Source organism: Aulonocara sp. 'chitande type north' Nkhata Bay, linkage group LG6, assembly GCF_057382095.1.
Source record: "Aulonocara sp. 'chitande type north' Nkhata Bay isolate Kocher_YH1m ecotype deep benthic linkage group LG6, A_spYH_male_GT1.1, whole genome shotgun sequence".
Lineage (NCBI taxonomy): Eukaryota > Metazoa > Chordata > Actinopteri > Cichliformes > Cichlidae > Aulonocara > Aulonocara sp. 'chitande type north' Nkhata Bay.
Window position 1 is genome coordinate 30,354,559 of NC_141349.1, and position 27,616 is coordinate 30,382,174.

The window sequence follows — 27,616 nt, forward strand, 5'->3', positions numbered from 1 at the left end:
TCTGCTAACTTGCCTTGTAAAGAGGGATGCAGGGCTTTGAAAGTTTCCTGGAGCTCCCGATCCCCACCTCGGAAATTTGTTCCCTGGTCACACAGTATCTCAGCTGGTTTCCCACGACGAGAGACAAATCTTCTTAATGCCATTAGAAATGAGTCGGTGTTGACACTAGACAACACCTCAATATGAATGGCACGAGTCGTCAAGCATTTGAAGAGCAGGCCCCAGCGTTTTTCATTTCTCCGACCAACTTTCACCTGCATTGGCCCAAAGCAGTCGATGCCTGTTGAGAAGAAGGCTGGCTGATGTAATCGTAGGCGTGTAAGGGGAAGGTCAGCCATCTTTGGGTTGGCAGGTTGGGCTCTCCATTTTTGGCACTCAGGGCAGGAGCGCTGTTCGCTTCTTACGGCTTCACGGCCGCGAAGAATCCAGTATTTCCTTCTCAACTCTGCAAACAATCTCTCTGCTCCTGGGTGTTTCAAATCACTGTCAGCCTGTCGGATGAGTAGTCTGGTGACTGGATGTTTAGGGTCCAATACTACTGGATGTATCACAGCAGCTTCCAAATCATGGCATCGTCTGAGACGACCACCTACTCTTATGAGTTGAAGCGACTTATCAAATTCCGGGTCTAGGCAAAACAGACGGCTGGATGAGAGAACTGGTTTCCCAGTGGTCAGGCACTGGATCTCATCAGGGAAACTGTCTTTCTGAGCAGCTCTCAGCAGAATAAGCTCAGCCTCCTTGTAGTTCTCTGATGTGAGATTGTCACCAGCCGCCCCGTGAAGGCACCTGGCTGTTTCTTCCAAAAGCTTGCTAAAACTGGTAAACTGCTGTGCATCAGGCAGGGAGATAGAGTCAGTAGACACAGCTGCTCCTCAGCAAAGTCTGTACATGGTGTGGCTGGGTGCTCTGGCCACTGGTCTCGATGTAGCTGCAGAAACGGGGGCCCACATGCCCACCGGGACTGGACTGTGAGGTCTTGTAGCCTTTTACCCCTAGTTAGATCATCTGCCGGATTGTCATATGTTGTCACATAACGCCAAGACTGGCTGTCTGTCAGTTCCTGGATTTCAGCTATCCGAGTTCCCACGAACACCTTGAAATGACAGGACTCTGACTGGATCCATGTTAGGACAGTGGTGGAGTCTGTCCATAACACCACTCTGCATAGTGGTAGGGTGAGCTCTTTGGTCAGCAGGCTAGCAAGTTGAGCTCCAGTCAAGGCTGCACATAGTTCCAGACGTGGCATGGACATCTGCCGTTTAGGGGCCACCCTAGAGCGGGCAGTCAGGAAAGCAACTTCCACCTTTCCAGCAGCATCTTCCGTCCGTAGGTAGGCAACGCTTCCATATGCTTGTTGAGATGCATCGCAGAAGATGTGCAACTCACGCCTACTGTCAGATTTGTCCAGCTCTGGGCTTACATAACAACGTTGTAGACTAATGTCGTCCAGATGTTGCAGCTCACCCTCCCATTCGTTCCATGCCGAGAGCAGGTCACTTGGTAACAGGGGGTCATCCCACTCACGCTTTTTGTCCCACAGCTGCTGGACTAGTACCTTCGCCCTCGTTGTGAAGGGGACGAGAAACCCTAGTGGGTCATACTGACTCGCCAGAACCCGGTAGATGTTTCTCATGGTAGGAGGATTCCTCTCCAACTGCATGGACTTGTAGTGCAGAGTGTCAGAGCAGCACATCCAGCGCAAACCTAGAGCAGGTTCTTGAGGGTCCATATCAGTTTGATTCAGCCACTGTACGCTGCTCTCCGATCTTATTTCCTTTGGTAGATGGCTGATGAGATCTGGGGTGCTGCTGGCCCACTGTCTGAGCTCAAATCCTCCCTCCGATAATAGTGACCGTAGTTTGTCCACAACCTCTGTGGCCACATCTGGAGAAGAGAAGCTCTGTAACCAGTTGTCAACATAAAAATTCTTCTCAATGGAGTCACGCACGTCATCTCCCTGGTCACTGTGGTCATGGACGTGTCGCTGGAGTGCATAAATTGCACAGCACGGTGAGCATGTTGTCCCAAAGGGGAGCACCTGCCATTCATACACCTTGGGATGGGTGTCTCGTTGCAGATCGCGCCAGAGGAAACGTAGTAGTGGCCGGTCCTCAGGCAGTAGTCTCACCTGGTGGAACATCCCCTTGATATCACTGCTAACTGCGATGGAGCGTTCTCTGAAGCGTAGCAGCACACCAAGAAGAGAGGCCCCCAGGTTCGGGCCTGGTAAAAGCAGCTCGTTGAGGTTCTGATCCCTATAGGTGAATGAGCAATTAAACACCACACGGTTCTTTCCGTTGTGTGTCACCATGTGGTGGGGGATGAACCATGATTCTGTGGAGGCCCTCATTTCCTCCTCACTGATTTCTCTGACATAGCCTGCTGCTATCAACTTTGCCATCTCCGCTTGATAAGCTTTAGCTTCTCTGGGTCTCGACTGAGGCGCTTCTCCGTGCCACGTAGATTGGGGAGTACTGCTTCAGGTGGCACCCGGAGTGTAGGCATATCACTGACACGCAGAAGGGGAGTTGAACATCTGTTTACTCCCTCGACATTCAGTCTTGTCGTCTTTGCCTCCAAAAGCCTCATAGCTTGCTCTTCCCTCCGAGACCGTGTCACTAGTTTCTCACTTCGATATGGGAGAGTGTCAAGTTGCCAAAGCCTCTCTACTTGACTATGAAGCTCTGATTGAGGAGAGGCAGTTGAGAGGAAGAGGCACTGTTGTGGTTGAGCAGAGTGCTTAAGGGAGGGGATTGGTCCCTGTAGTACCCAACCAAGTCTAGTCTTGACTGCAGCTGGTCCTCCAGGTAAGCCTAGGCGCACAGGTTTGATGGGCGTTACTAGGTGAGGACAGTCCGAGCCGATCAGAAGGAGTGGCTGGGCATTTGTGAAGGGCTGCAAGGGAAGCCTTCTCAAGTGTCTATATTTCTGTTGAAGTGCCTTCACAGGGTAGGAATGTTCAGCCAAGCCTAGGTCATCTGCTGTGAAGGCTCTCTCAATGGTGAATGTTCTGGATGGTTGGCTGGCAGGGGAGACTTTGACTGTCACTGATGCGCCATGCAAGGTTCTCAATCCTTGTCTCACCGTACGTAGAGTAAGACTCTCTGCCGTGCCCTGTAACTGCAGTCTTTGAGTGGCCTCAGGGAGAAGGATCGTCCTCTCAGATCCATCATCCAATATGGCGAATGTCTCCAGGGTGTGCTCACCATTCTGCAGCAGCACTTTGGTTATCTTCAGAAGTACTTGGCTACAGCCAGCACGCCGGTCTAGATAAAGTACCTCAGTAGATGGTTTACTCCCCAGCTCAGCGACGTGTTCCATTGGTGGATTGGGTGCAGCAGGTCTGAGATTCACTTCATGCAGGGCCTCTAGGTGTTTTCCCCTGCATGTCTTACACTGCACTTTAAGTCGACACTGAGCGGCCTGGTGGTGCCGCCCACAACGCCAGCAGCGATTGTTGGACTTAATCCAAGTTGATTTCTGCTCCTTAGTCAGCATCTTGAAGTTGACACATTGATCTAGGAAGTGCAGAGTGTTATTACAATATGGACAATAAGCTGTGTGCTTGTCTTGGACCTCAGAAGTGGAAGGGGTTGTGGCTGAGGACCTTTGGGGGGCAGTGTTGTGTGTTGCACCATGCAGCACGGTGGTAGTCCTTTTGGTGGCTCGTTTATCTCTTTTCATGCTGCTCCTGTCTCTCGAGCTCTCCTCTACCTTCTCTGTGTGATCTCCGCCCTCTTGAATGACCAGCTCATACTCCAGCCACTCTGCAAAGTCTCTCAATGATGGTATTCCATCTTTCTGTGGGTAAAGGTAGCGGCGGAAAGCAGCACGTAGGTCTTGGGGTAGCTTTCATGTCAGTCTAGCAACATGAGACCCGCATTGCAGCTCTATGTGTCCATCTTCCCCAAGTTGCTCTAACATGCCGACCAGAGCACGGACTCTCAGTGCAAACCTTCTGAATCCAGTTGTGTCACCTGGGCGGATGCTGGGCTCATCCATAAGCTCTGCTATCCTCTGCAGTGACAGCTGGTGCGGCTGACCGTAATGTTTAATGAGCGAGGCCATCGTGTCAGAGTAGGGGTGAGGTGAGTTACTGTAGGAGTCAATTAAAAGAGCTTCCTCAAATTTAAGGTGGTCACATAAGACCTGATATTTGAACCTCTCCGTTGCATCAAAGGGGAGAATATTGTCTAGGGCAAGCCTTAATCTAGCAAACTGCCTGGGATCACCCTGCGTGAACTCTGGGATGGAGGGCGATGGTCCTCTGTAGGTCTTCTCCTTTACACCTATGGCTGTAGTGGGAGCCAGCACTTGTTCTGGGGGGAGCATGTTCGCGTCGAAACTAGGTCCAGCTAGTGATTGAGATAAGGGGGTGGACTGTGGCGCACGAGGCTGAAACTCAGGAGCTTCAGTGGCTGAGGGTTGCTGTAACTGTAGCTCTTGTAAGCGTTGGCTAAGCTCTTGTGCAATGGCTGGTAGCGGTGGAGGTGGAACAGACTGTACCTCTGGTAGATCAGGATGATCTCTTGGGAGAAAAACTGGAGGTGGTGGTACTGGCCATTCTTCAGCTGCATCCTGTGTGTAGGATATATTGTGCTGCTCTGGTCTCAGGGGAAAAGGCTGTGTAGTTAGAGGTGTGGAGACCCAAGTGTTATCAGCTGAAATGTAGCCCCCTGGTTGCTGGGCAGAACGTAAGCGGGTGGATTCCAACGTGCTGACATTACGATCCATCTGCCTCCTCATGTCTCCTACCATCATCTGAAGTTGCCTGTTGTCCTCCTGCAGTTGCTGCACAATGTTCATGAACTCCTGAGGGATGCTGGATGACACTGGAGTCTGTCCTGCAGCTCCAATAGAACCAGGAGTCTGGGTGAGGGGCGTCATCTTGGCGTATCCCTCTCTAGTCTGCTGTTGCTCCAATGTAGCAGTGGGTGGCAGTGTGTAGCCTTCATACTGAGTCATCCATCCTGGTGGTCGCACAGCCCTCCGTGGACGTGCACCTGCTCTCTGGGGGTCATAATCCATCTTCACTCTGTAATCACCTCTCCGGCTCGAAGGACCAATTTTTGTTATGATGATTTCTGATATGAGGTTCAGTTCTACGGTGGTGATCGCAGGGTGTGCACAGGTCAAGTGCCACTATGACCCTCCAGAAATTAACGAGGACAGGGGATGATCGTTCAGCTCTTTAATGGCAGATTTAGCGTGGGTGTGGGTATGTGTGTGTGTGTGTGGTTCTACAAACAGAATGGAAAATAGAACACAAATTACAATCAAATTATAGACAACAATAATCACCATATAACATATTACAGCCACATACTTGTCTTATAGGCCCTAATACTAAGCTGGCGGCTTTTACTTATAGTCTGAACCATATTTGACAACAAAGAAAATAAACATCTTCCCATCACTTAACTCTTGTGCCCCACTCACTTATGATGCCAACTAAAGAAGGCAAATACACATAACAAATCCCCAACTCAAACTGAACTCAGTTTGGCCTAGGCGAACTTAGCTTAGCTTAGCCCGCTTAGCTTAGCGATAACTTAGCTTATAGAAAATGTACAAACAGAGGACGTCCAGAGCAAGAAAACATACAGGCTATCCTTCTTACACAAGAAATATCCTGTAACTCACCAGTCTTATGGACGCACACTCTCATTGAACCCACATAAACTGCTCCCGAGCATAACTTGTGATTCACACTGCCTTCATGAACACCATTTTCCATCCCAGTCAAACATTACTCACAAAACGGCCGCGCCCTCTAGTGGCGAGGCAGAAAACTGCATCACAGTCCTGCCTTCAGAACAATTCAGGTAGTCTGCACATCAGGTGCAAAATAAATCAGTGGAGACAGCTAGAGTGGCAGCCAAAGAGAAATAAAAGAAAGCAAAGAAAACAGCAAGAAATCAGTGAGAGTAAAAGGGAAAATAAGACATACTAAAGGATGGAAAAAAGGAGGGGAAAAAGCCAGTACAAATCAGTTCTCTTTTAACTCATTATACTAGATTCATAATAATAGTGGACAATTACGTAACTCACATTGCTGACAATGCCAAAAATGATATTGTACAGTGGACCTACAACTATGCAACAAAAGAGCAATAAGCTAGCAAAGTGCAATAAGTGATTTTCTAGTTTCTGCTGAAAAGGGTGAACAAGAACATTTAAGAGCAACCATCGATGGAACAGCAGTGATAGTTATAGATGCAGTTGTGAAAAAACCCTTTAGGATAAAACCTGAGTTAGATGTTTCAGTGCTCACAAACACATTTGCTTGTGCATTTTTAAATGGGATAAAAGTGCAATTTTTGTGATTTTAAAAAAGAGCATCTTTAGTAGATGTTTTGGACCACTGATTAAAAATAATGAGCAAATACTTCCCACTTGCTTTAAATGGACTGATATGTACAGAAAGGAGTTTAAGGTTGAAAGAATCCAGCATCAAGCCTCAGATCACAAAGTCACCAAAGCCATTACAGCTACAGATCTGATCAATGTCAGGTGGAACTACATTCATTTAGACTGTACGTTGCGGCACTATAAACTTTACTGAGCTGGTTTTATCACACATTTTTGACATTGTGGTTTATAATAAGCACTTCTTACTATAAACTTCTGATTTTCTTTATAAAACTGACCTGTGTTAAAGAGTAACAAAGAGCTGCGCTTTGGGAAAAACCTCAATAAGCCAAGATGGATCTAGCTAGAGCTGACCTAATGCCCTGATTAAACACCAGGGAGGGACTGAAGAACGGGGTCTTTCTTCATTTCCACTGAAACAAAGACCTCCTGTTTCGTAACCCCACCTGGGACACTTAGAGTGGTGTTGTTGCATGGAGACTGTTGAAATGTAAGACAGCTTTTTCTTTCTTTAATGTGTTTTTTTCCAATATTTCCTCACAACACATTTATACATAAATAAATAATAAAATTAGCTTCACGAACATCAGTGAGTCAACATCAAGAGTGAAAAAGAGGACAGTTATGTAAAATATCTGGACCTGTAATCAATGACAGATGTGCAGTGAGTTTCAGAGGTCAGCTTGCACGCACCGACTTTGTTAGATAACACTTCATTTAAACTCCCATTTGAGCAATGACAGGCTTCAGACAACCGTGAGTCGTTAATGACACTAAGCTCTGCTCCAAAGGTCATAAATTACACCCAACAAATGATTTCTCACCTGTCTCTTGTTCTGCCACTGCAAAGCATAATTATTAAAAGTGAAAGGTTGGGTGTAAATCAGTGAAATTTCAATAAATCAATTTGACATAACAGAGGCTGGAAGTGACATCTAATACCAATTTGCTAATATATGTTTCTTGACACAGCTGTTTTCATATCTGTATAAAATAGCTTCAGTCATTTGAAACATTGTCAGCTCTTCTTCTGATTGTATTTCTAAAGACATTTTTGCCCACTGGTGGCATCTAGACCGACCACAGCACCTGACATTTTTATTCAAACAAATTACAGTTAAGTGGAGAAACTGGTTCCCTTTCACAGAATAGTTTCATTACTTATATCTATTTTTAAATCCAGACTTAATGTCTAAAACGTGTTTTTACAGTTAACAAATCATCATTAAGTATATGTGTTATATGTTATACAGAAATCTATAGTACACTTCTCAAATTCAACTTACATTCACATTTACCGGAAAAATATTTAAGCCAAAACTGATCACTGATCCTGGCATGTCACTTGATTCATGTCATGTTATGTTATATATATTGATATCAACTAACATGAAAACATTTTCCCTCATTGTGCCCAGACTTAATTAACCACTGGGGATTCAATTCAAGAGAAAAAGCTCTAAATGTCCTCATCTGATCTTTGTACTCAATGTCAGCAATATTGGATTATGATTTTTGCATCATGCAATGAAAGAACCAAAACAGACATTCCTGCTATTTGATGAATTAAATATTTTTTCTAAAAAAAAGAAAAAAAAAAGAAAAAAAAGGAAGACTTTCAGCAATATTTTTTTCACAATATGTCTATATTCAGATTTTAAAAAGTATAAACACCCCATTGGGAATTTCATGCATATTGCCTGCTCCTACCAGGAAATCTGATAATATAAACCACTTTACAGTTTCCTGCCAGCTTGGAGAAGAGAGAAAGAAGAAAAACACCCATCCTAATCTAGTGTATACAGCTAGAAATTCTCTTTTATTAACCAGGCTGCCGAAATGCTCAGGGCCAAGGTTGAACAGCAGCTGGCTTTCACTAATCTTTAACCTACAAACCTCCTTTTCAATCACAACTGTTTATTCTGATATGAACACAAATGGGTTGGACTAGCATTAAAAATTGCAGGCCCCATCTGTGAGCTTTAGACACAGACAGTAAAAGCAGGCAAGAATGCTAGCGGGGCAACTGCCTCATTTAACCCACAAAAATATGACAGAATCAAAGCTTTACTAATTGACTTGTCTTGTAACCCATCCCCAACCACTGCCCTAGGGTGTTACTGGGCCCTCTCCTTCTACAAATAAATATATATATATATATATTTCATATTAATTATCTAATTTATGTGCACCTGTTTCACTTCATTGACAGTTTTTACTGCAGTTCACTATCACACTAGTTTCTCTGCTCGCTCTCTAAATACAACAAAAACCAACAAATGTTAAACTGTCTGAAAATAAATGTGGAAAAATCTTGAGTCAACCGCAACCATCTCAAAGTCAGCCCAAAATATCTGTACTAGCGGCTCTTGCGCTGATAATGTTACAGCTGTAACCCCCAAGATGCAAGCCCACAGTGAAATAAACACCCCTTTACTCCCCCCCACTGCACCCCCCCTCCAAAAGCAGTCAATCTAGGGGGAAATACCACCATGCGTCCACGCCCACTCAAGCAGAAACACAGTTTTTAGGAAACAGAGGGTGTGAAGAAAAGGCTTCAATCACAAGAAACTCGCTGGGCTCAATGACAGATTGTTGCCGAAGTGACTGAAAATATCCCATAGCCTTTATGTCATTTAACCCCCCCCCCCAAAAAAAACATAAAAACATCTGGGGTTTAAAGAAAAAATGTCTTTGTCACTAATCACATCAGCATGATGATGTTCCCATGTTCTTTTATTCAAAGAGGGCAGAGCTGCTTGTTGACGCTTTCTGTGTACCAACATGGAGACACAGCAAAGCCTAAAAGGACCGACGGGACTGTCCAGTCTGTCACCACCCCCACCAGTCAGCCCTCGCAATCACACAAAGGATCTATTGTCGAGCACAATGGGGTCACCCTCTCTGTTCTCGCTGGTCTGATCCTAGTCAGTCACTGCTCATAGAGCCTGGACGCTTTCCAGCTACAAGGATCTTCTCAGACAACGTTGAGCCTGGACAGCCGTCACTCACAAGATTCTGTGATCCTACGATTTAAACTGTCAACTATGTCAAGGACAAAAATACAATCTGATAGATGTGTTTATGGAGAAACCTTTCTAGTAGTGTTATTGTCTTGTCTCAAGACATAACCTCAAGCTTTTTGCTTAGTGTTTGTTGTGATTTTATTTAATACAAACTTAATTGCAATTTTGTGGCTATAGAAAGCTCCTGTGTTTGTGAAGGCTGGTAAAAGTTTAAAAATCACAAGTGATAATACTGATAATCCCATCTCTAGATTGACACTGAACATATTGTGAGGAGATGTGACCTTTCAATGCACTAACAAAAAAAGAAAAAAAAAAGCTCCAACCATACAGACATCCTTAGAAGTAACACTCTGACATTCAATGACATTTTAAAGTGCAGTAAAGTGGTATTTTCTGTAAGGGTTGTGGATTGTAGATAAGAAGACTTACCTTGGAGCATGCATCTGTATGCAGACTCTGAGATGGCGTATATGTGAGGGGGCATTTCGTGCCTCTTTTTGCCCCTGTACATCTCAATGATGTTTTCGGAGTAGATGGGCAGGTTTTTGTAGGGATTTATGACCACGCAGAAGAGACCAGAGTACGTCTACAAAGAAAAGAAAATATGGTCGAGTGTTAATTCCTCAGCAGCCCTAATGCAACATTTATGACATGATTAATATATCATATTACCTTAAATTCTCTGCATTAAACTGGTGGCAGGTTTACCCAGAAATCCTTTGACTAACAACAAAAATCAGAGGCAGCGGGAGGTGATTTTAATCCACAACAGAATATCTGCCTTTTAGCTAAAAAATGCAGACAGGCCAGAGCAGGGTTAATCCCTGACATGTCTGCTGCTGCTGCTAGAACATTAACTAAAAACTGTGTGGGGTACAGAGTGAAGAGCACATGAAAGCAGATTAATTATCTATCAGTCCTGATCAAACCTAAAATTAAGCTGCAAAGATAGTAACAATACGGCTTTGTTCCTGCCTGACACTTTATTCTCTTCTCTCCTCCTCACAACCCTTTTTAAGCTTTTACTCCTTTTTCTCTGTACTTTGAGTCTCTTTTACCTTTCTAATGTATGCGCTTGGCTGGGCTGAGAAGCCACACTCTTTAAATGATGTTGTCTGCAGCAGCCTGTGGCCCCGCTAACCCAGTTGTTGAAGTGGAACAACGCTGATGAAAGCAAAGCATGTTTTGGGTGCAGACTGGACTGTACATGCAAGTCAGTGAGCGAGAGAAAGCCTTCCCCTCGGCTGGAGTTTCACACCACACATTCATGTAAATGCAAAACCGACAGTGTTCACATTTACTTAATTTTTTTCTGAAGTTAGATTGGAGTTCGAGTTAATCGAGATCCACCTCTTGTTTTTGTGTGTGATTGTGTGTGTGAATGGGTGAATGACTGAATGTAGTGTAAAGCGCTTTGGGGTCCTATGGACTAGAAAAGCGCTATACAAATGCAGGCCATTTACCATTTTTACCATTTTTGAAATTCAATAAATTTACAGTAAGCCTGTAAGTGATCATGTTGGATAATAATGATGTCAACACTGGCCAGAATGACTCTGATTAGGATTTTTGCCATAATGAATCAGCCCTAGTCTGATTCAACAGCCCATTATCAGTTAAAACAAGTGTACTTCTTTAAAGTATTATTTTGTACAGTACACTGGAAATGCTCATAAACCAAAGCCATGCATATGAATACCAAAGATTATTATGATTTAAGATCTGATCCATATTGCCCAAATAGCCACTGAACCTAAGATCTTGGCACAACTTAGCACACACTAAATTCAAACACTGCTGGTAATGGAGTTGCTAAAGTTGCTAAAACAGAGTCAAAACTAAAACCTGCCCAGAAATGCAAACAACCCTGAGACTTACACACAGTATCACTGAAGCCCATGTGTCTGGAGGGTGGAGTAACATCACCAGATGGCCAACAACCCATCCTCCCCACCTACTCTATGTGCACAGATGCTGTAGACACAACTCTGCTACAATCTGGCCAACGAGAGATTTGTTTCTCTGGCAACATTAGCAGTATTTGAACACCAACATTATTATACAGTATTGGCACTGACAATCCTCCACCTAACACTTATATACTTTGCTAAATGCCATCAACTATAAAAGGTAACTTGAGCTTACAGGATGTATTTGAGGGAAACAGTCATTATATCCACTTCGCAGACCCCCTACAGTGGGCACAGCGCCAAGCAGACAGATCAGTGATCCTGACCAGCGTGGTCCACAGGCAGTGGGGAGAGGGATGACTCAGCTGGCTGTCCTTCATGGTGGACCTCAGGGGGTATATGCAAGATTAGTGGGGCTCAGGGGCAAAAGGGTTGGCTGCCTACACAACCAGGCAAAGCAAGATACGAGCCAGCAAGTATGAGCCATAACACCACGCCAGAGCACTGTGGTTCATTTCTGTATCAAATGACTTTTGACGAAGTAAATTTTCCCATAGGAAAGATACCAAAGCACTCCTGTGACAAAAGTCATATTTTGATCAATACTTGTTTTAAAAAATTCAAACTTGAAAAAATTCTGGATTTATTAAAAATATAAAAAGAAGACACTTGTTTTTTTAATTAAGTGGATTGTCTTTAACTTTAATTAACACTTCATTGAATAAATAAACTATCAAAATAAACTAAAACCACCACAGCTTAGCTAAGAGTGGATCTGGGCTTTTATGGAAGGGCTAAAAGAAGCTAAAAGTACAAATGAAAATAAAATTCAATCACTTAAACAACCCTGTATAGAATCGGGTAACCATAACTAATGCATCTCAGATTGTAGTGTTCATAAACTGTGCCCAGTACCCTGAGACACTCTGGCCAACAGAGAAAGCTTAAACACAGTCTGAAGGGCTTTCTGGCTCTTCAGAAACATCCAGATGAATTTCTGTGAACTATGCAGTGCTTAGCAACAGGATCTGACTTGGTGGGAAAAAGGGAGAAGATTTCTGGCGTCTCAGCTTTCCACTCTGACATAGCGGGGCAAACTGGGCTCTAGTCTTTGCTGACTTCACACAAAAAATAGCAAATGCATTTGCATGTTTTAATTATAACCATTTGTGTCTGGATAGAAGATTTAAGTTTGCTCTAAATCTTTAGGTGCTCCTAATCTCATTCAGCAGCTTGATTAAAATATAGGAATCTGTGGGCTAACTTACATTCAAGCAACAGTGATAGCTGAGACCCCCCCCCCCCCCCCCTAAATAAAAATGTGAGGAATAATAGCTGAAGTCACCTTGTGACACAGAAGACAATAAGTCTTAAGGAGGTAAGAGGCAACAACCACAAATATCTCATTAAACATCCACATGCAGACCTATGGAAGGCACTGGGTCAACTAACGGAGAAAACCCAAACAACTGGCTAAAATTGGAATCCAGGCAAAGCTACCATTAGTTTACACTTCTGTAGTGATGTGAATATGAATCTGTTAGGGTCGAGCGGTGGCTGTGGTTCACGTGGCAGAGCGGGTCGTTTATCAGAATTTGAGTAACTGAAACACGTATGTGATGTTAGCATGCCATCTCCAGCGTGCAACCTTCCTTCAGTCCACACACTCTTGAGCTCTTTCCACATTGCCCCATGGCAGCATGTTTGACACAGAATTATCTCATTTACATTCTGCAAAGAGGTTTATGTCAGCGCTATGCTATGCTGGCCTGACTTAAAAGGTCATACAATCCTCAAAAGCAGGACGGGAAAACATGCAGAGTCAGGAATGCTAAAGCAGCTGACAAACACAATGCCCCATGCATCCAACTCAAATCTCTTCAAACCCTTTGTTTATTAATTTCACACTGGGGAACACTGGCCTTGTGGAAAAATCAAAAATAAATGATAACTTAGCAACACAAATTGTACCACAGAGATTAACAGTAAGGCATTTCTATGGGCCTCCAGAACAAGCAATAACAGCAAAAAGCTTACGCACATTGGCTGTTAATTAAAAGTCACTTTTCTCACAGTAAAAGAAATTTCAGTTATTTGAACGCACAGATGTTGCTTATCAGTAAACAGAAAGAGCTCTGTTAAGGGAGTTTGGATACAGTGTGACTCAGCACTGATCATCCCTGAGCAAAGACATGAGGCCTGGGTAATTTCTTTGAATCTCATAAGCCTTCTTTAAAATATACAAACACATTTTTTAGAAGAGCATTTGGAGTTTTCTGCTTTTTTTATTTATTTATTTTTATACTTGGGCTTTTTTTTTTTTTACACTTTATCCTTTTAGGTCACACTTTACACTGAGTTGTTTTTTACAGCACATACAGAGTGAAAATCTGGAACAGATTATTCATTTTTTTAGTGACCTACAAAGAGATTACATATGATCTGCATTAGAAAATGTCCTTTGATTTTTCTCATAAGGTCTGATGCTGTCCAAACACATGGCAAAACTTATAATCCTAAATCCTTCCCAGCATACACTAATGTCAAGGCATTTTATTGCCAACAAGTTACTTAATAAAATACACCAAAATAGCTGAAGGAAAAATATCCAATTCAGTTAACTATTGATTGATTGATTGATTGATTGATTGATTGATTGATTGATTGATTTTTTTTGCTTAGCAGGGCTAGGTAGACCTCTGTACTCTTGGGGCTACTGACCAAATAAATTGGCTTTGCCAATTCCAGATTTATATTAAATTAATGGGTGCCAAATTTCAGTAGCAGAGCAGATCGGATTTAGAGAAAGAAAGTGATCATGACCATGTGATGTCACTCCTGCAACATATCGGAGCCCAAAAAATACAAGGGACAAATCGCTGAGCCGAAAGCAGTCTCAGCTACACTTACACTTTTCAAAACAAGACAAACAATCTGAAATAATTTTCAACCAAATAATTTCAAGGTAAATTATAAAATATTATGAACTAAAAGAAAAAAACACAATTGCACAAGCCTTACATTCTGCTGTCAAAGGAGCTTGCAAAGAAAAGCGTCTGGACTTCTTTAAGTTGCTTGAAGACGTTTCACCTCTCATCCGAGAAGCTTCTTCAGTTCTAAGGTCAAATGGTGGAGAGTCCCAGACGCTTTTCTTTGCAAGCTCCTTTGACTACGATGACCTGGATGACTGAGAACCTTCACAAACGTACATTCTGCTCTAAGTACAATACCTCCAATTTCTAACCACGCATTCAAGTGTGAACATGGCAGCCGAATTGTACCTCCTTCCTGGGTCTCAGGTGGCCCACAACCTCTGCATTTGTGCTATTCCAGGAATGCGTATCATTAAGTGGGTAATAATCACAGGGGAAATCAGCAGATAATATGGGACACGAAGGCTTGCCCATTGAAGGAAATGTGTTTTTTAGACTCTTGAATTAAGAAAATCAAGTGTGAAATAGAGGAAGTATAGTTTATCTTTGTTTTGGTTAAAATGAACCACATGTTTAATAATCTTTGTTTTTATTATATAACGAACCCAGTAAAACAACTTCTAAGACATTAAATTAGCAAAGTTATTGTATACCAAGCTTTTTTTTTTTTTTTGGGGGGGGGGGGGGGGGGGGGGGGGTAGTGATGTTTCTCCATGAAAGTTTTTACCAGGAATCCACCATTTCTGTTTAAAGCCTTGTAAAATGAATGGAACTAGGTATTCCAGTTGACCCTCTCTCTCACTGTTAAACGCCACTGGTTTTGGCTAGCAAAACTATCACCTGAGACTCACATGTCAGCGACACAGAATAGATATGACTCTTTGCTAAGAAAGTGGGAAGCACCTGATCATAATCACAAAAAATAATTGACTATAGTTATTCTCCTACTTACATGCAGTTTTAAAATGTTATCTCTGCGGGATTTTTAACATTACAGTAATATTAACCAACCTAACCAAACCTATACTGACAAGTCATAGTAAAGTAAGTCATGTCATGTCAAATTATGACAACTGAACTGCTGAAGAAGACATTTCTTATGAATATAACTTCTTTATAACGTACAAATACTTACATAAATAAGGCCGGAGTAGTAGCGGTCTTTGAGGTTGTGAAGCACGGATGCCTCGTTCAAGCAGGTCAGTTCAGCCATATCCTCCACCTTGGTGAACTTGGGCGGGTTCATCTTCTGGATGTCATCCTTGTTGATCACCGCCTTCTTCCCGTTTTCTGCTAGCTCCACCACCACCTCATCTCCACGCTCCTGTTGAATACTTGCAGCCTCGAAGCCGTGGCGTTCTGATGGAATCCATACCAACCTTTTGGCAGTCCAGTCGGCCTGTGCTGCCGGGTTGTATACCACAGCGCGGTCCACAAAGAGGTACCGCTCCGGGTCCTCCTGTCCACTCCTCTGTGTCATTGCTGCTGGAAACCAGAAGCAGAGCACTCTAGGCCACCTGTAGAGAGCAAGCAAAGCACGAAGTTCATCAAAATGTAACCAATTTCACCACTCAATTGTGACTAGTACCCTTACTTAAAGATCTGTGAAAAGTTCAAACACCAAGGCCATTTTTCAGGCAGATAACTGAATTTAGTAGGAAAAGCTACTTTTAGCTGCTCAGAGGACTTGCCGCCTCCTGGAGTTGAACCAGGGACCTTTTGCTAGTTAGCTGAATGTGAAACAATTAACTATTAAAAACATGTTACAAAAGGCAGGTCTCAGTAGGACATGACAGTGTGGCAGAAATTGAAATTGAACATGCACAACACTACAGGTGAGCTAATGAGAAATTGACCAATATCGCTGTTTACACCTTTGCCTTTCCTCGTGGGAGAAGCCATAATGGCTTCTGTGAACAAACATCTATCTGTGCTACGTCAATATTTCAGTAGTAATCGTAGGACTTCACTCAAATCAGATTATTACCAAGTTGACTCGAGTTGCAATTTTAAGCCAAATATTAGATTTTGCCATAAAACTAAAAAACCTGGTAGTAGTTAAGTTATAAAATGCAGCATAAATGCTGACTCCCTGTTAGCAGAAGAGTAATAACTATGGATGACATAAAATTCACAGAGTAATCTATTACTTTAGCAATGAAATTTAACAAAACAAGTAAGGCAGTAAGGCAAACAGTTTCCATTTGTAGCAGTTTCTGTAATGAGGGCTATGAGAGCATTTATTAGGTTTAGAGTCAGTGGTGTTATGGATTGCTGTGCATAATGATGGGTCTTCACTTGTGATATGAATCATAAACATTTACAATTCGGCTGTATGTGAGTAAAGCCAGTTTACACTAACTTAGCATGACTAAAACTGGTAAAGATGGTTGATATAACGTCACATCAACATTCACTTTTAACAATTTCAGTTATGACATGATTCCATCAAGATGTAACTCAGATAGTTGAGTGCTGGCGGTGGTTAAATGTTTCTCGGATGATGCAGCTTTTGTAATGGCTGCTAAATGTTGGCTCTTAGCAAGCTCAGATGGTAATGACTGGAATCCTTTTGAAAACAACAGCTATCAGCTTCTTCAAAACAAAGCCGTGTTCTTAATAATTTATGTCATTGTTTCTGATTTGTAACAGTAGCTTTTACTGGGATAATACATTTTACAGTTTTGGTTTGTGGTTATGATTGGTTGTGCCAATGTGAAGCTAAATACTCTATAAACAAGCAGTTAGTTAAATTTTTAACATTAACTTAAATTGACAACATTATTTTGTTGTCAATTTTGATTTACTGAATAGGTTAAGGGCAAAGTTGGACAGGATAGGGAACACCTATGTGGTTTGATGACATCTATCAAATCTGGTGTGTTAGAGAAAGAACTTGGCTAGATAACTACCTGACCACACAATCTTGCAATCAACACTTCAGTCAGGACAATATGGATGATTGTGCAGTTACATCAATTAGCTCAAATACCACAATAATTTGTGGCAAACAGTAAAGTCTGAGCAAAGCTACTGTTAACAGGCTTGTTGTCAGGCTGTGTTAACTGACTTACAGGTCTGTAGCAGACACACCCGTCTTGCAAAAACTGGACAACAAGCTCAATCCATGAGCTCTAATAAGGAAAGCGGATCACAGTGACTAAAGCTCTGTTTATAGTCACTGCATTGGTTGTTGCACATGCCAACCGTGATGTGATCACAGCCCCATAACCATTGTCTGACGTGCTACAGTATTCTCCAAGTTGATACCTGTTATCCTATACCATTAGTGCTAATATTGTATAGAGCGCTTTGAGTACTCCGGGAGAGTAGAAAAGCGCTATATAAGAATCAGTCCATTTACCATTTACCATAATATAGGAGCACAAGTGCTAGAAACAGGAAGCAAGGCAATTTGTATCTTTTCAAGCTGTTGCAGCACCTCCCACTCTATAAACTAGAGATTTCTGAGCTCCTACAGTGAAATGACAGTATGGACCAATGCACTCGTACACTGGGTGTACATGGCCGGTCATAAAAATCTAGAGGTGCACCACACGATGAAACTACACCAAAGTGTGCTCCACGTCAAAAGTGACGCCACAATTGCTTGAAAACAGCGGGAATAAACAGGCCATAAGACTACACTAACGAGAAAGCCTAAAAGCCAAATAACACTACACGTAAAAGGTTGCTGAAAAACCCTAACGGGTTATATTTTAAGATGTTTTTTGTTTAGTGAGCAATAAAAGCGACAGAATGGGAACAAGGAATAAGAACGCAAGAGGAGCATATATAAAAAAACATGTGACACTGTGATGCTATCTTTTATTTAAGGTGGGGCAGTGCACATTATGTAATACAAACACTCAGGTCTGTACAAGTGCCAGATTTAGCAATACAGGCTAATTTATAGCCCCAAATAGAGGCATGTATTGTTAAAAAGGGAAAAAAGGAAATGCACACAAGCACTTGATCAACAAATAGTAGTAGAATAACTACAAAACATATGCAAACTATATGTCATATGTCAAAAAACTCCCCCCCCCCCCCCCCCCCCCAAAAAAACAAAAAAAACCTGTGATAAATTAAGCATACGAAAGTTCATGGACAGTAGAAAAAACTATATTAGCATGCACATATTAAGATATTTATAAATAATTACAATGAATAAGCATATTCAATAACCACTGAATAACAGATTTACCGACATAACATTTTTTTTAATACCCAAAATTTAAAAACTTAAGCAAAGGTTAGTTTTATTATGAATTTTGATATCAAGATATCGGTCTCCTTGATCACTACGTGTGTACTGGTTCGGGAAAAGCTAAAATGACTGACCTCTACTGGAAACACTGATCAATCAGTTTAAACAATCAGAGAATTAAAATATAAAAAACACATTATCTGTTAATGTCTATGTTGCTGCTTGTCTGTCATAGGTTTGCTGTGAATTATGATTGCCAGTCTTATTATTATTATTATTATTATGTATAACCTATCAGAAAACACTTAGATTTCTACAGTTTGTCGACAATAAAGAAAACAAAATGGATTTTAAATACTAGTGCAGAGCAATTTACATATAGAGGGGTGATTCATCTACACCTATAAAAAGATACAGTTAAATCATGAGAGGGAGCGTCTAATACTCTAATGAGAGAATTTTAAACTATACGAACCTATAATGCGGAATTATCTCTATTCTGCCATTTAATTTGTTTAAGTTACTTTATTCACATGAATTTAGGGCTTTCCAAATCATTTGCAGGAGGCTCAGACAGATTGTGTGTGAGTGTCAAGCCTCCTACCTGAGTATAACCAGCCCACATGTAGAGTAACGTCACTATCTGTGCCGCTTCAAAAGCAAACGAGAAACCCTGACTATTCTGTCTGATAGAAAAATTAAGTAAATGAAATAATTTAATACCATTACCATATAATCAGAGCAAAAATATTTGCCTGTTAACAGATTTGGTAACTGAGAAAAAAGTTTTATGATTTAGGTCTTTTTTTCCTCAAAAAGATTCAGGTGTGTTGTCTTTTTTAAAATGTAATAAATATTTATATTTATATTGAATATTTGGTTATTAAATCACAATTTAAAATGTTATCATGATTATTGATATTTTCTTCCATGTTGTTTTTTTTATTTCGACTATTTATGAAAGCATTTGTTTAATCTTATTTACTAAGTTAGGAAATCAATGTTTAAGTCAACAAAAACAAAAATACCCAGACTGTTTTGGCTACATTTCGCTGCCTAACTGTGAAACATAAAACTGATTTTAAGGGTTAAATATATTAAATGGTGCAAAATATCAAGTGAGTGTAATCCCCAAATAGCGCTAATAGTTATGCTTAGTTTTTCAGTTCATTTCAATTTCAAGTTCAAAAACATGCTTTTTGGCATTAAATACAGGCACAATTAGCTATTTTGCAAACACATTAAATCAGTTTGAGCATTTTATATTTTCTGCCTCGAGAAACGAAGTCGCAGAAATGCATATGCAACATTTTGAGTCATACCTGACACACAATCTTGTCACTGCAATCTCTTTCTAAATACCAACTCTACCCAGTTTGTGCTGCTGCAAGTCAGTATATCTGCCCCTAAATGTTTATTTTGTAAACCCCTCTTTGGGTCAGCTCCACAACATATTATTGATCTATTAACTCCACATTTTGCCTCAAGGTCACCTCTCACTGAAACACCAAAGATGACCGGGCTTTCTCCGTTGTTACCTTCAGCCTCTTAAACAGTCTGCTATCCCACATAAGGACCTGTCCAGTACAGCTCTAGAGACTCAACTATTTACAATTAAAAAAGAAAAAAGAAATTTTTACTTAACATTACATTGACCTATAACATTTTTATTATTACTCATTACATTTTAACAATGTTGTTAATGTGGGTGTTGTGATTTGTTTTTAGAGATTTGATCTTAATACGTATGACACAACCGGACAGGACTTTGGGTCAGATCCTGTTGTTTTTAATTTACATGTTTTATATGAATAAAAGTAGCTTGACATAAAAATATTTTTTGCTCTTTTCACATTTTTTGACCATGTAGGCTGTGCCAGTAAACTACTGCCCACTGATATCAGTCAGCAAGGCAAATATCAGTCCATACCAATATCGGGCAGATATATCATTGCAAGTCTAAAAAAACTATAATTTTATACACTCAACAATCACCTGACAATTAGATAATTACAATAATCATCAGCTGCAGTTCAACACATAAACATGCCTGCAGCAGTCTATAATGATCTTATATCTTTTACATTTTTAACTCAACTTCATTATATTTTTATAATTTAAAAAAATCTTTCAGAAGTGCACCCAATTATCTTGTGGGCACAAAATAACATCAAGATAGAAATGAAAGAGAGCGGGATAACTGTAAACCTTGGCACTGGATGCTTTCAACAGCTGACGCGGAGACAAGTCTGGATGCATCTTATTAATCTAACTCAACCTCAGCTAAATTAGAATGCTTTATTAATCCCCGAGGAAATTATGTATTCCTAAAGATATTTACACAACAATCTAGTCCCATGCTTAAATCAGGCGCTGTTGCAGCCAAATCTGGGTCAGGTCACGGGATGGAGCGGGATCAGTGCGCCTGCCTTGTTGCTCCATCCCCTCAGTCACTCTCATTCAGCTTGGCAATATCCTGTCCTCATCATGTCCGGTAAGATAAAGAGCTGTGAAATTGCAAGTAGCCGTGAAACCCCCTCGTAAAGGGCTGCAAATATGTACCGGGCCAGGCCAAACAGCTGCATTGGCTAGATTAGCTCGCTAACATTAGCTCAAAGTTGGCGTGCTGTGCTTCACCTCCCACCCACTGGAAAAAAAAAGATACCTACAAGGACTCATTGCTCTGTTTAGCCAACTGTACACAATTGAATTGGTTTGAACCGCTGCTCTTATAACGTTAAGACGATGAGGTAAGAGAGATTCCTAAATAGTCTGCGCAAATGGGAGTTCTAGGGATGAACTGTGCAGCTTCCTAAGGCACAATCCCATCATGGGTGTGGGTGGCTCAAAGACGTCTGGGTGGGGATAAAGCAGGCGGACAATGACCACGCTGTTTCAGACTAAACCCTTGAAGATCAAACTTGAAAACGGAAAATCTTCAACACATTCATCTATATGTGAACAAAAACAGTATGTTGGGTCCGGGGCGCCGGGACAGCGGCTAGCATTAGCCAAGCTGATGGTCCTCCATCATTAGAAAGTCATGCCACAATAATCCGCTAGCTAACGGTTGCTGTTGCTAACCACCACATCCCCACTAAAACTCCCGTCCCCGGCTTCTCTGCTCTGCTTACCTCCCGCAATAGACGAAGAAACCCGACCCGAGTGTTTATCAGTGTCCAGCAGATGATAGCAATAGTCCCCCGAAACGTGCTAAACAGTCCCTTCTCCGGCCCGCTCTCTCTCATCAGTGGTACTCCCCCACCATCCAGCATCCGCTCAACCGAACTCTACCGGGCCCGAGAAGATGCACAGCACGACCGCCGCCGCCGCACTCCTCTAAGGCAACGCCTACTAGGAATATGATTGGCTGTCAAAGTCTGATGCCTCTATGCGATTGGTGAAAAAACAATTCCCCATGCCGAAACTTTAGCTTAGTTAGTCGACAACTGCCGCCCAAATGCCATTTGTCTGTGGCCAATAAATGAACACCTGCAGACCGTTGGATGCTGCTCCAGTGGGATGTAGTAGAACCATATCAAATTATTAAGACAAAAAAATCTGGAACATTTATGTGTATTCATTAAATACACTATGTATTTGGTTTTACCGAGCTACAACACCTTTAACCTGTTTACACTCTATCGCTGTGACAAAGCAATTCCTATGTGTATTCATTCATATATATATATATATATATATATATATATATATATATATATATTCATTTACTTTTATATCAGTGTTGCAGTGTTTTAAGCAACAATATTCGGTTTTGATTAAGTACAATTTTTATTTATTGTATAATGGTATTTTCTTTTGTTTATTCATACATAGAATACACCATGTAGTGGTGTATTGTAGTGGTATTGTAGTGTTTATTATGCAGAAATTATGGAAATCTTTCTTGGATATGAGTTTTTTTCCTCCTGTGTTTTATATTTACTTTGCCCTTTTAAAATCCTGTTTGCATTAAATTTTAGTAATATCATAACGTTTAGCTTGCCAGTATCTACAGAACCTTCTGGCTACATGTGTGTCATTCTTGTTTCTTTTTATGGCATGTTTTATTGTTTTTTGTTAAATAATCAAACACTTAAACTGATAACCAAGTCAAATCGAGTAAGCTTGTTATTCTACTATAGTTAGATTTATTCTGTGTGCTCTGTCTTATCTGTTCAGAGTGGTGGAACAATTCGCTGTGTTTACTGCGCCCCCTGTTGCATTAAAAAGATAGTGCCATTGCTTAGACGATGTCAGAGGAAAACAAAAACTACTACTACTACTACAGGGTGTATCATTCGTCGCTTGATCACCTTATGTACATAGATGCTTTTTTGTCCTGTCTTCATGTCGCCGCTCTTTTCTTTTTTTGATGACTAGCAAAAGACAGAAAATTGATATTTCCTGATTTATATAATTAACGTTTTGACTGTTAGGAGGGAAATAAGAACAACAATGTTTAGTTTTTTACTTCAAACTTTTACTGGCTCATAATTTTACTCATTAACTTTTACTGGCTCTATTCTGGCTCTAACGTAGGGTAACTTTTAAAATTAAGTGTATCTTGCATGAATTATTTGCTTATTAGTTTTAATTGCAGTCATTATGGTAACCACCTTGTTATTATTAAGAAAGAGTTTGTGAATACTTGGAGCTTTTCTGATGCATGAATTTCTTTGAGTTTCTTGTTCAGGTTTCCCAGTCTTCGCCCACATTTCCCATAGCTTAAAGTTGCTGTGTGCAGGTGTATCTACCTCTGTATTCAAGTTATTTGTTTATTTTGGTAATACTTATCTCCTGTGTCTTGTGTCTGGTTCTGTCTTCCTGATTTTTTTTTAACCCATGTTTTTTCCGTAGGTGTGTCCACTTCTTGTAGTTAGTGCATTCATAGCCTCAGTTCTCCCATTGCCTTTTGTCATGTTGCAGTTCATAGCAGTGTGTCTGTTTTCTTTATTTGTGAACTAAATTTGACGTCCACACAGTTGCTCTATGACATTATCTGCATAGTTTTTGTTGCTTCAGCTTTTCATAGAGTTCATGCTTTGTACACACTTTCACCTACATTGAGATGTAGCTATATACAATATTTTGCTTTTCATATTACACATTAAGCCCATTAAATGACCATGCCATTTTATAGACATCTATATAGCACAGAAAGTTGTATGTATAGCCAGCTGTATACTGCCCACCTGTGATTCATGTGATCGGTCATAACAATCACATAAATCCCAGTCCCAGTCATATATTATTTGATGTCCATGTGTCTACCTGCTGGTTTTAACCAGTTCTGAACTGGCCTCAGTCAGATTCTTGTGTAGAGCCACTGGAGCTGCTGTTTACACGGAAATCAAACTTTCAATCAATCAGACTTTCTGTACCATCTTTCAGCTTTGCAGGTGACTGACAAGCAGATAGTAAGACAGAAAAAGAATAAAGCAAAACCAGTTATGTTAATAAGCAACATAAAATAAGAAAAAATAATAAAGTCGATAAGTAAGGGTACATAAATGAAAAACAATGGGAAAACGAATAAAAAATGAAGTAAAAATATGTAAGTAAAATAATATAAAGTAAGGCTAGCTATAAAATGTAATATAAAATATAGTCAAGGTAAATAAAAATGCACAATAATGAATAAACCGTAATCTATAGATGAAAATAAGATAACACAATAATGAGGGGGGAAAGCTAACAAAACAAAACAAAACCCCAAAACCCCTAAAAAATTGTTAAAGTGCTATGATTTTATTTGTGAAGCACCCAATGATTTGTATCTTGAAATACTCAATATAAATAAATGCACTTACCTATATAGACAGGCCTTGTGGGATAGCCTTTTTCTTTCTTTTATAAACTTGTAGCTATGTTTCTATTCTGTTTTTTTTTATATGTACCACCACGACAGCAGTTATGTTCCTAATACAAGCTGAAATTCGTAATTCACACTTTGCTTTTCATTTCTCCTCCTGCTGTTTCCTGTAGTCTAGCAGCAGGATAAACTTACACTGTTGGCATTCACCTCAATGTTTTATTTTTAGGCTCAGCTCCATCCTGACAAATACACATGAGCCCACACAGAGAAATCTCATAAAAACAGTTAAACATAACTCCCGCCTACTGGCCAAGTTACTGCTGGTATATTTATTAAAGTACAGTCAATCAGACCTTCTTTAGGTATATCAAACAAAATTCTTATATATATACATTAGAAAGATTCAGGAAACGCCTCGGTCAAAACAACTAATCAGAACAATCTGACTATGAACTCATTGCATGTGTGCAAAATTAATATGGCAATATTATTCACAGCACTAACAGCAACAACACCCACACAGAATTTTGCTAATTCTTGAGGATATTATTAGTAAAAATTGCTTTAAATTTAGCATTTCCCTCAGGTATAATTTTCCAGTATTATCCCAAATACACCTGTACTATTCCTTCATGAACATCTGTCAAACCAAATGGTTTAAAAAATATATCTGTTGTTCCTTTTGTATCTGGAGAAGTAAAAAAAAAAAAACTAAACTAAAAAAATTAAACTAAATAAGAGTAATACTTTAGCACCGCTGAACATAATATTAATTAATAATAGAAATAACTAAAGGTGGAATTAACTGATGTTTTGCCACAGGTACAATCCTGAAAGAGTGCAGATTTTAACTTTAAGTTGGTGAGCTGACTGTGGACACTTCCAGTATTTAAAAAAACATAAGAAAAAAGTAAAGAAAAACGTAACAAATCACAAGTAACTGAGTACGTCTGTTAAGAAAAAGTCCACATTGTCTTAGTAAACACTTGCTTCACATACAAATATTTGAGTAAATCAGTGAAACAAAAACAAGGTATTTAGTTTTAAAAAAAAATACTTAAGTGTAAATATATTGTATGTGCCTCTTCACTTCTTCTGTAATCTCTTTGCTCCACAGACAGATTCTTAAAGTTTGTTATAATAAACTACTAAGTGGTAAAATAGAAAAACGACCTATACGATTGTGCATGTTTGTCTTGTAGGAACTGCGCTTCTCTGCATCTGTTCAGTACTGGTGAAGAGCCTGGTTTATTCATTCCGCATTAACACCAACTGACCACAAGATGGAGTCAGAGAGTTGGTGCTTACCCTGAGAAATTCATCAGAGATGCTGATACAAATTACTTTACAAAATGTCCCAAAGTTTCCCAGACCGGGTCTGGAAATCACAGAATTAAGAGTTTGTAGTGATATATGAAGACTTTGAGTCAGCCAAGTAGAGCAGGAAATTTAGTGACGTATTCAAAGCTAATCACGCCTCAGCTGGTGCTTCCTGATTAAACATTATTAAGGCTAAACCTAGCATCAAATAAATAAATAAAACAGCGCCAAACCAGATTATTTTCCATAGCACGGCAGTAAACACAAACTATCTAACAGAACACCAACTAGAAATGCCCAAAATAGCCTAATATCTAACTCAGCTATGCACTGACATACAAGTAAAGCAGTAAAAGTTGTATCTTATTCATGTAGCATCTTGCTAACATGTTAGCTACATGAGGATTCAGAGTAAATTTTCATGCTTTTATTAATATTTTTTTCTAACCATTTTTAAGGTCATATCATAAATGTAATTATACTTCTCAACAATAATCTCAATGCTAATAAATAAAATGAATGAAAAATAAATAAAATCTTTAGGTATTTACTGAAGTTATTAACATTTATACCGTCTTACTGTAAAAAAACTAAATTAAAAAATACTAAAGTATTTGACAGTGGATCAAAATGATATAGTCTACTTTTTAAATTTGAGTTTTATTTTCATAGTGTTTGTAAATACTATCTTATCTACAATTTTTAAAAATATAATATTGTAAATTTTGTAGTGTTGTTAATTTTTTTCCCAACTTCATCAAGGGACTTTTAAAATAAAGAGAGACCAGACCAGCTCAGTGTGGACCTCCAGTCTTTTGGAAAGAAGTCAAAGGTTTCAGCTTATTTTCTCTTTCAAAGTCTTTGGTACACTTGCCTCATGTTACTATGGGTGCAGCAGACAGTAGAGGGCAGCAGCTGCATAAACTAAAACTTTGCTGACTTTGAGCCTCATGGGTCCAGTTGAAGTCAGTGGCTAAAGCCTTTGTTACTCACATACTCTTTGAGTTGTGTAGTGCTTAACAAATACATGATTATATACTTTATGTATTGTCAAAACTACACTTCAAGTCAAGTCAAGTCAAGTTGGCTTTATTGTCACTTCAACCATATACAGTTTAACAGTACACAGTGAGGCGAAACAACGTTCCTCCAGGAACCAAGGTGCTACATGCAACATAAATTTACAACATAAATTAACAGAAAACACTAAACTAGCTAACTAAGAGGCCTAGTTAGCTGGCTAGCAGAGACAAGACAGACTGACCATGGTGATTTTCATGCTCAGGGGAGTTTGTCAGGCTTCTGATTGTGTTTTCTATCCATTTGTCCTCCTTCATAAATGTCCCAGTCGTGCAACGCACACAGCTTTGGCACTCACAACACAGTACACATAGCAGTTTTCTTCTTTTTCAATATTTCATGCTACATAGTGAGCACCAGCATAGCTGTGACAGATGCAAGACGTCTGAGGCAGTTATTGCATCGTGCATTGACGAGTGACAGAGTGACACCCTTTGGTGTTGCAGTGAAATCTGCCATTTTGAAAAATGCTGTGACAGCTCCATCTCTCGATTGTCGGCTTCTCCAGTCGCCTCTGTGGCATAATAGACCTGTCAGCAGCATCGTCCTCCACCACCCCTCTGCTGCTTTTGTCTAGACAGCAGTTTAGTAGTTTTTTTCTTTTTTAAATAAGGAATGCCAAATGTGGCGTTTTCAATACCACCATGGCAGATTGGATTGAGATAAATGTTTGACCTCCTCCTCGGGCACAGCCTTCAGTCTTCTGCACAAATATAGATTGATGTGCTCTCTTGGCGCTTGCTCATTGCAAAAATCTACATCTTAAGCAATTTTCTCTATCACTGAGTTCTGAAAATCAAATTTTCTTCACCGGATCAAAACAGTTTTTTAAATAGTTAAAAAAAAGCACACACAAATGAGTCTGAAATATTTTTATAGTCGAGTCTCTTTATTTTATTCAGTCCCATTTTTGCAGCAGTTCTTACCACTCACGAACACAA

General features: G+C 40.2%; 1 protein-coding gene across 9 annotated transcripts in view; it reads right to left on the minus strand.

The window, feature by feature from the left end:
• Nucleotides 1-21,794, minus strand: part of LOC147328088 (myosin-10) — a 71,783-nt gene extending 49,989 nt beyond the window's left edge. For 5 of the 9 annotated variants that reach the window (XM_086296242.1, XM_086296240.1, XM_086296238.1 and 2 more), the window contains exons 1-3: nt 21,592-21,794; nt 15,383-15,764; nt 9,834-9,990 (exon numbers count right to left, since the gene is read on the minus strand). In XM_086296242.1, the coding sequence (XP_086152368.1) occupies nt 9,834-9,990; nt 15,383-15,727 (502 nt within the window). In that variant the 5' untranslated portion in view covers nt 15,728-15,764; nt 21,592-21,794. The remainder of the gene's footprint in view (nt 1-9,833; nt 9,991-15,382; nt 15,765-21,591) is intronic. The other 4 variants (XM_086296245.1, XM_086296244.1, XM_086296243.1 and 1 more) reach the window with 1 other exon arrangement.
• Between the last annotated feature and the right edge of the window lie 5,822 nt (nt 21,795-27,616).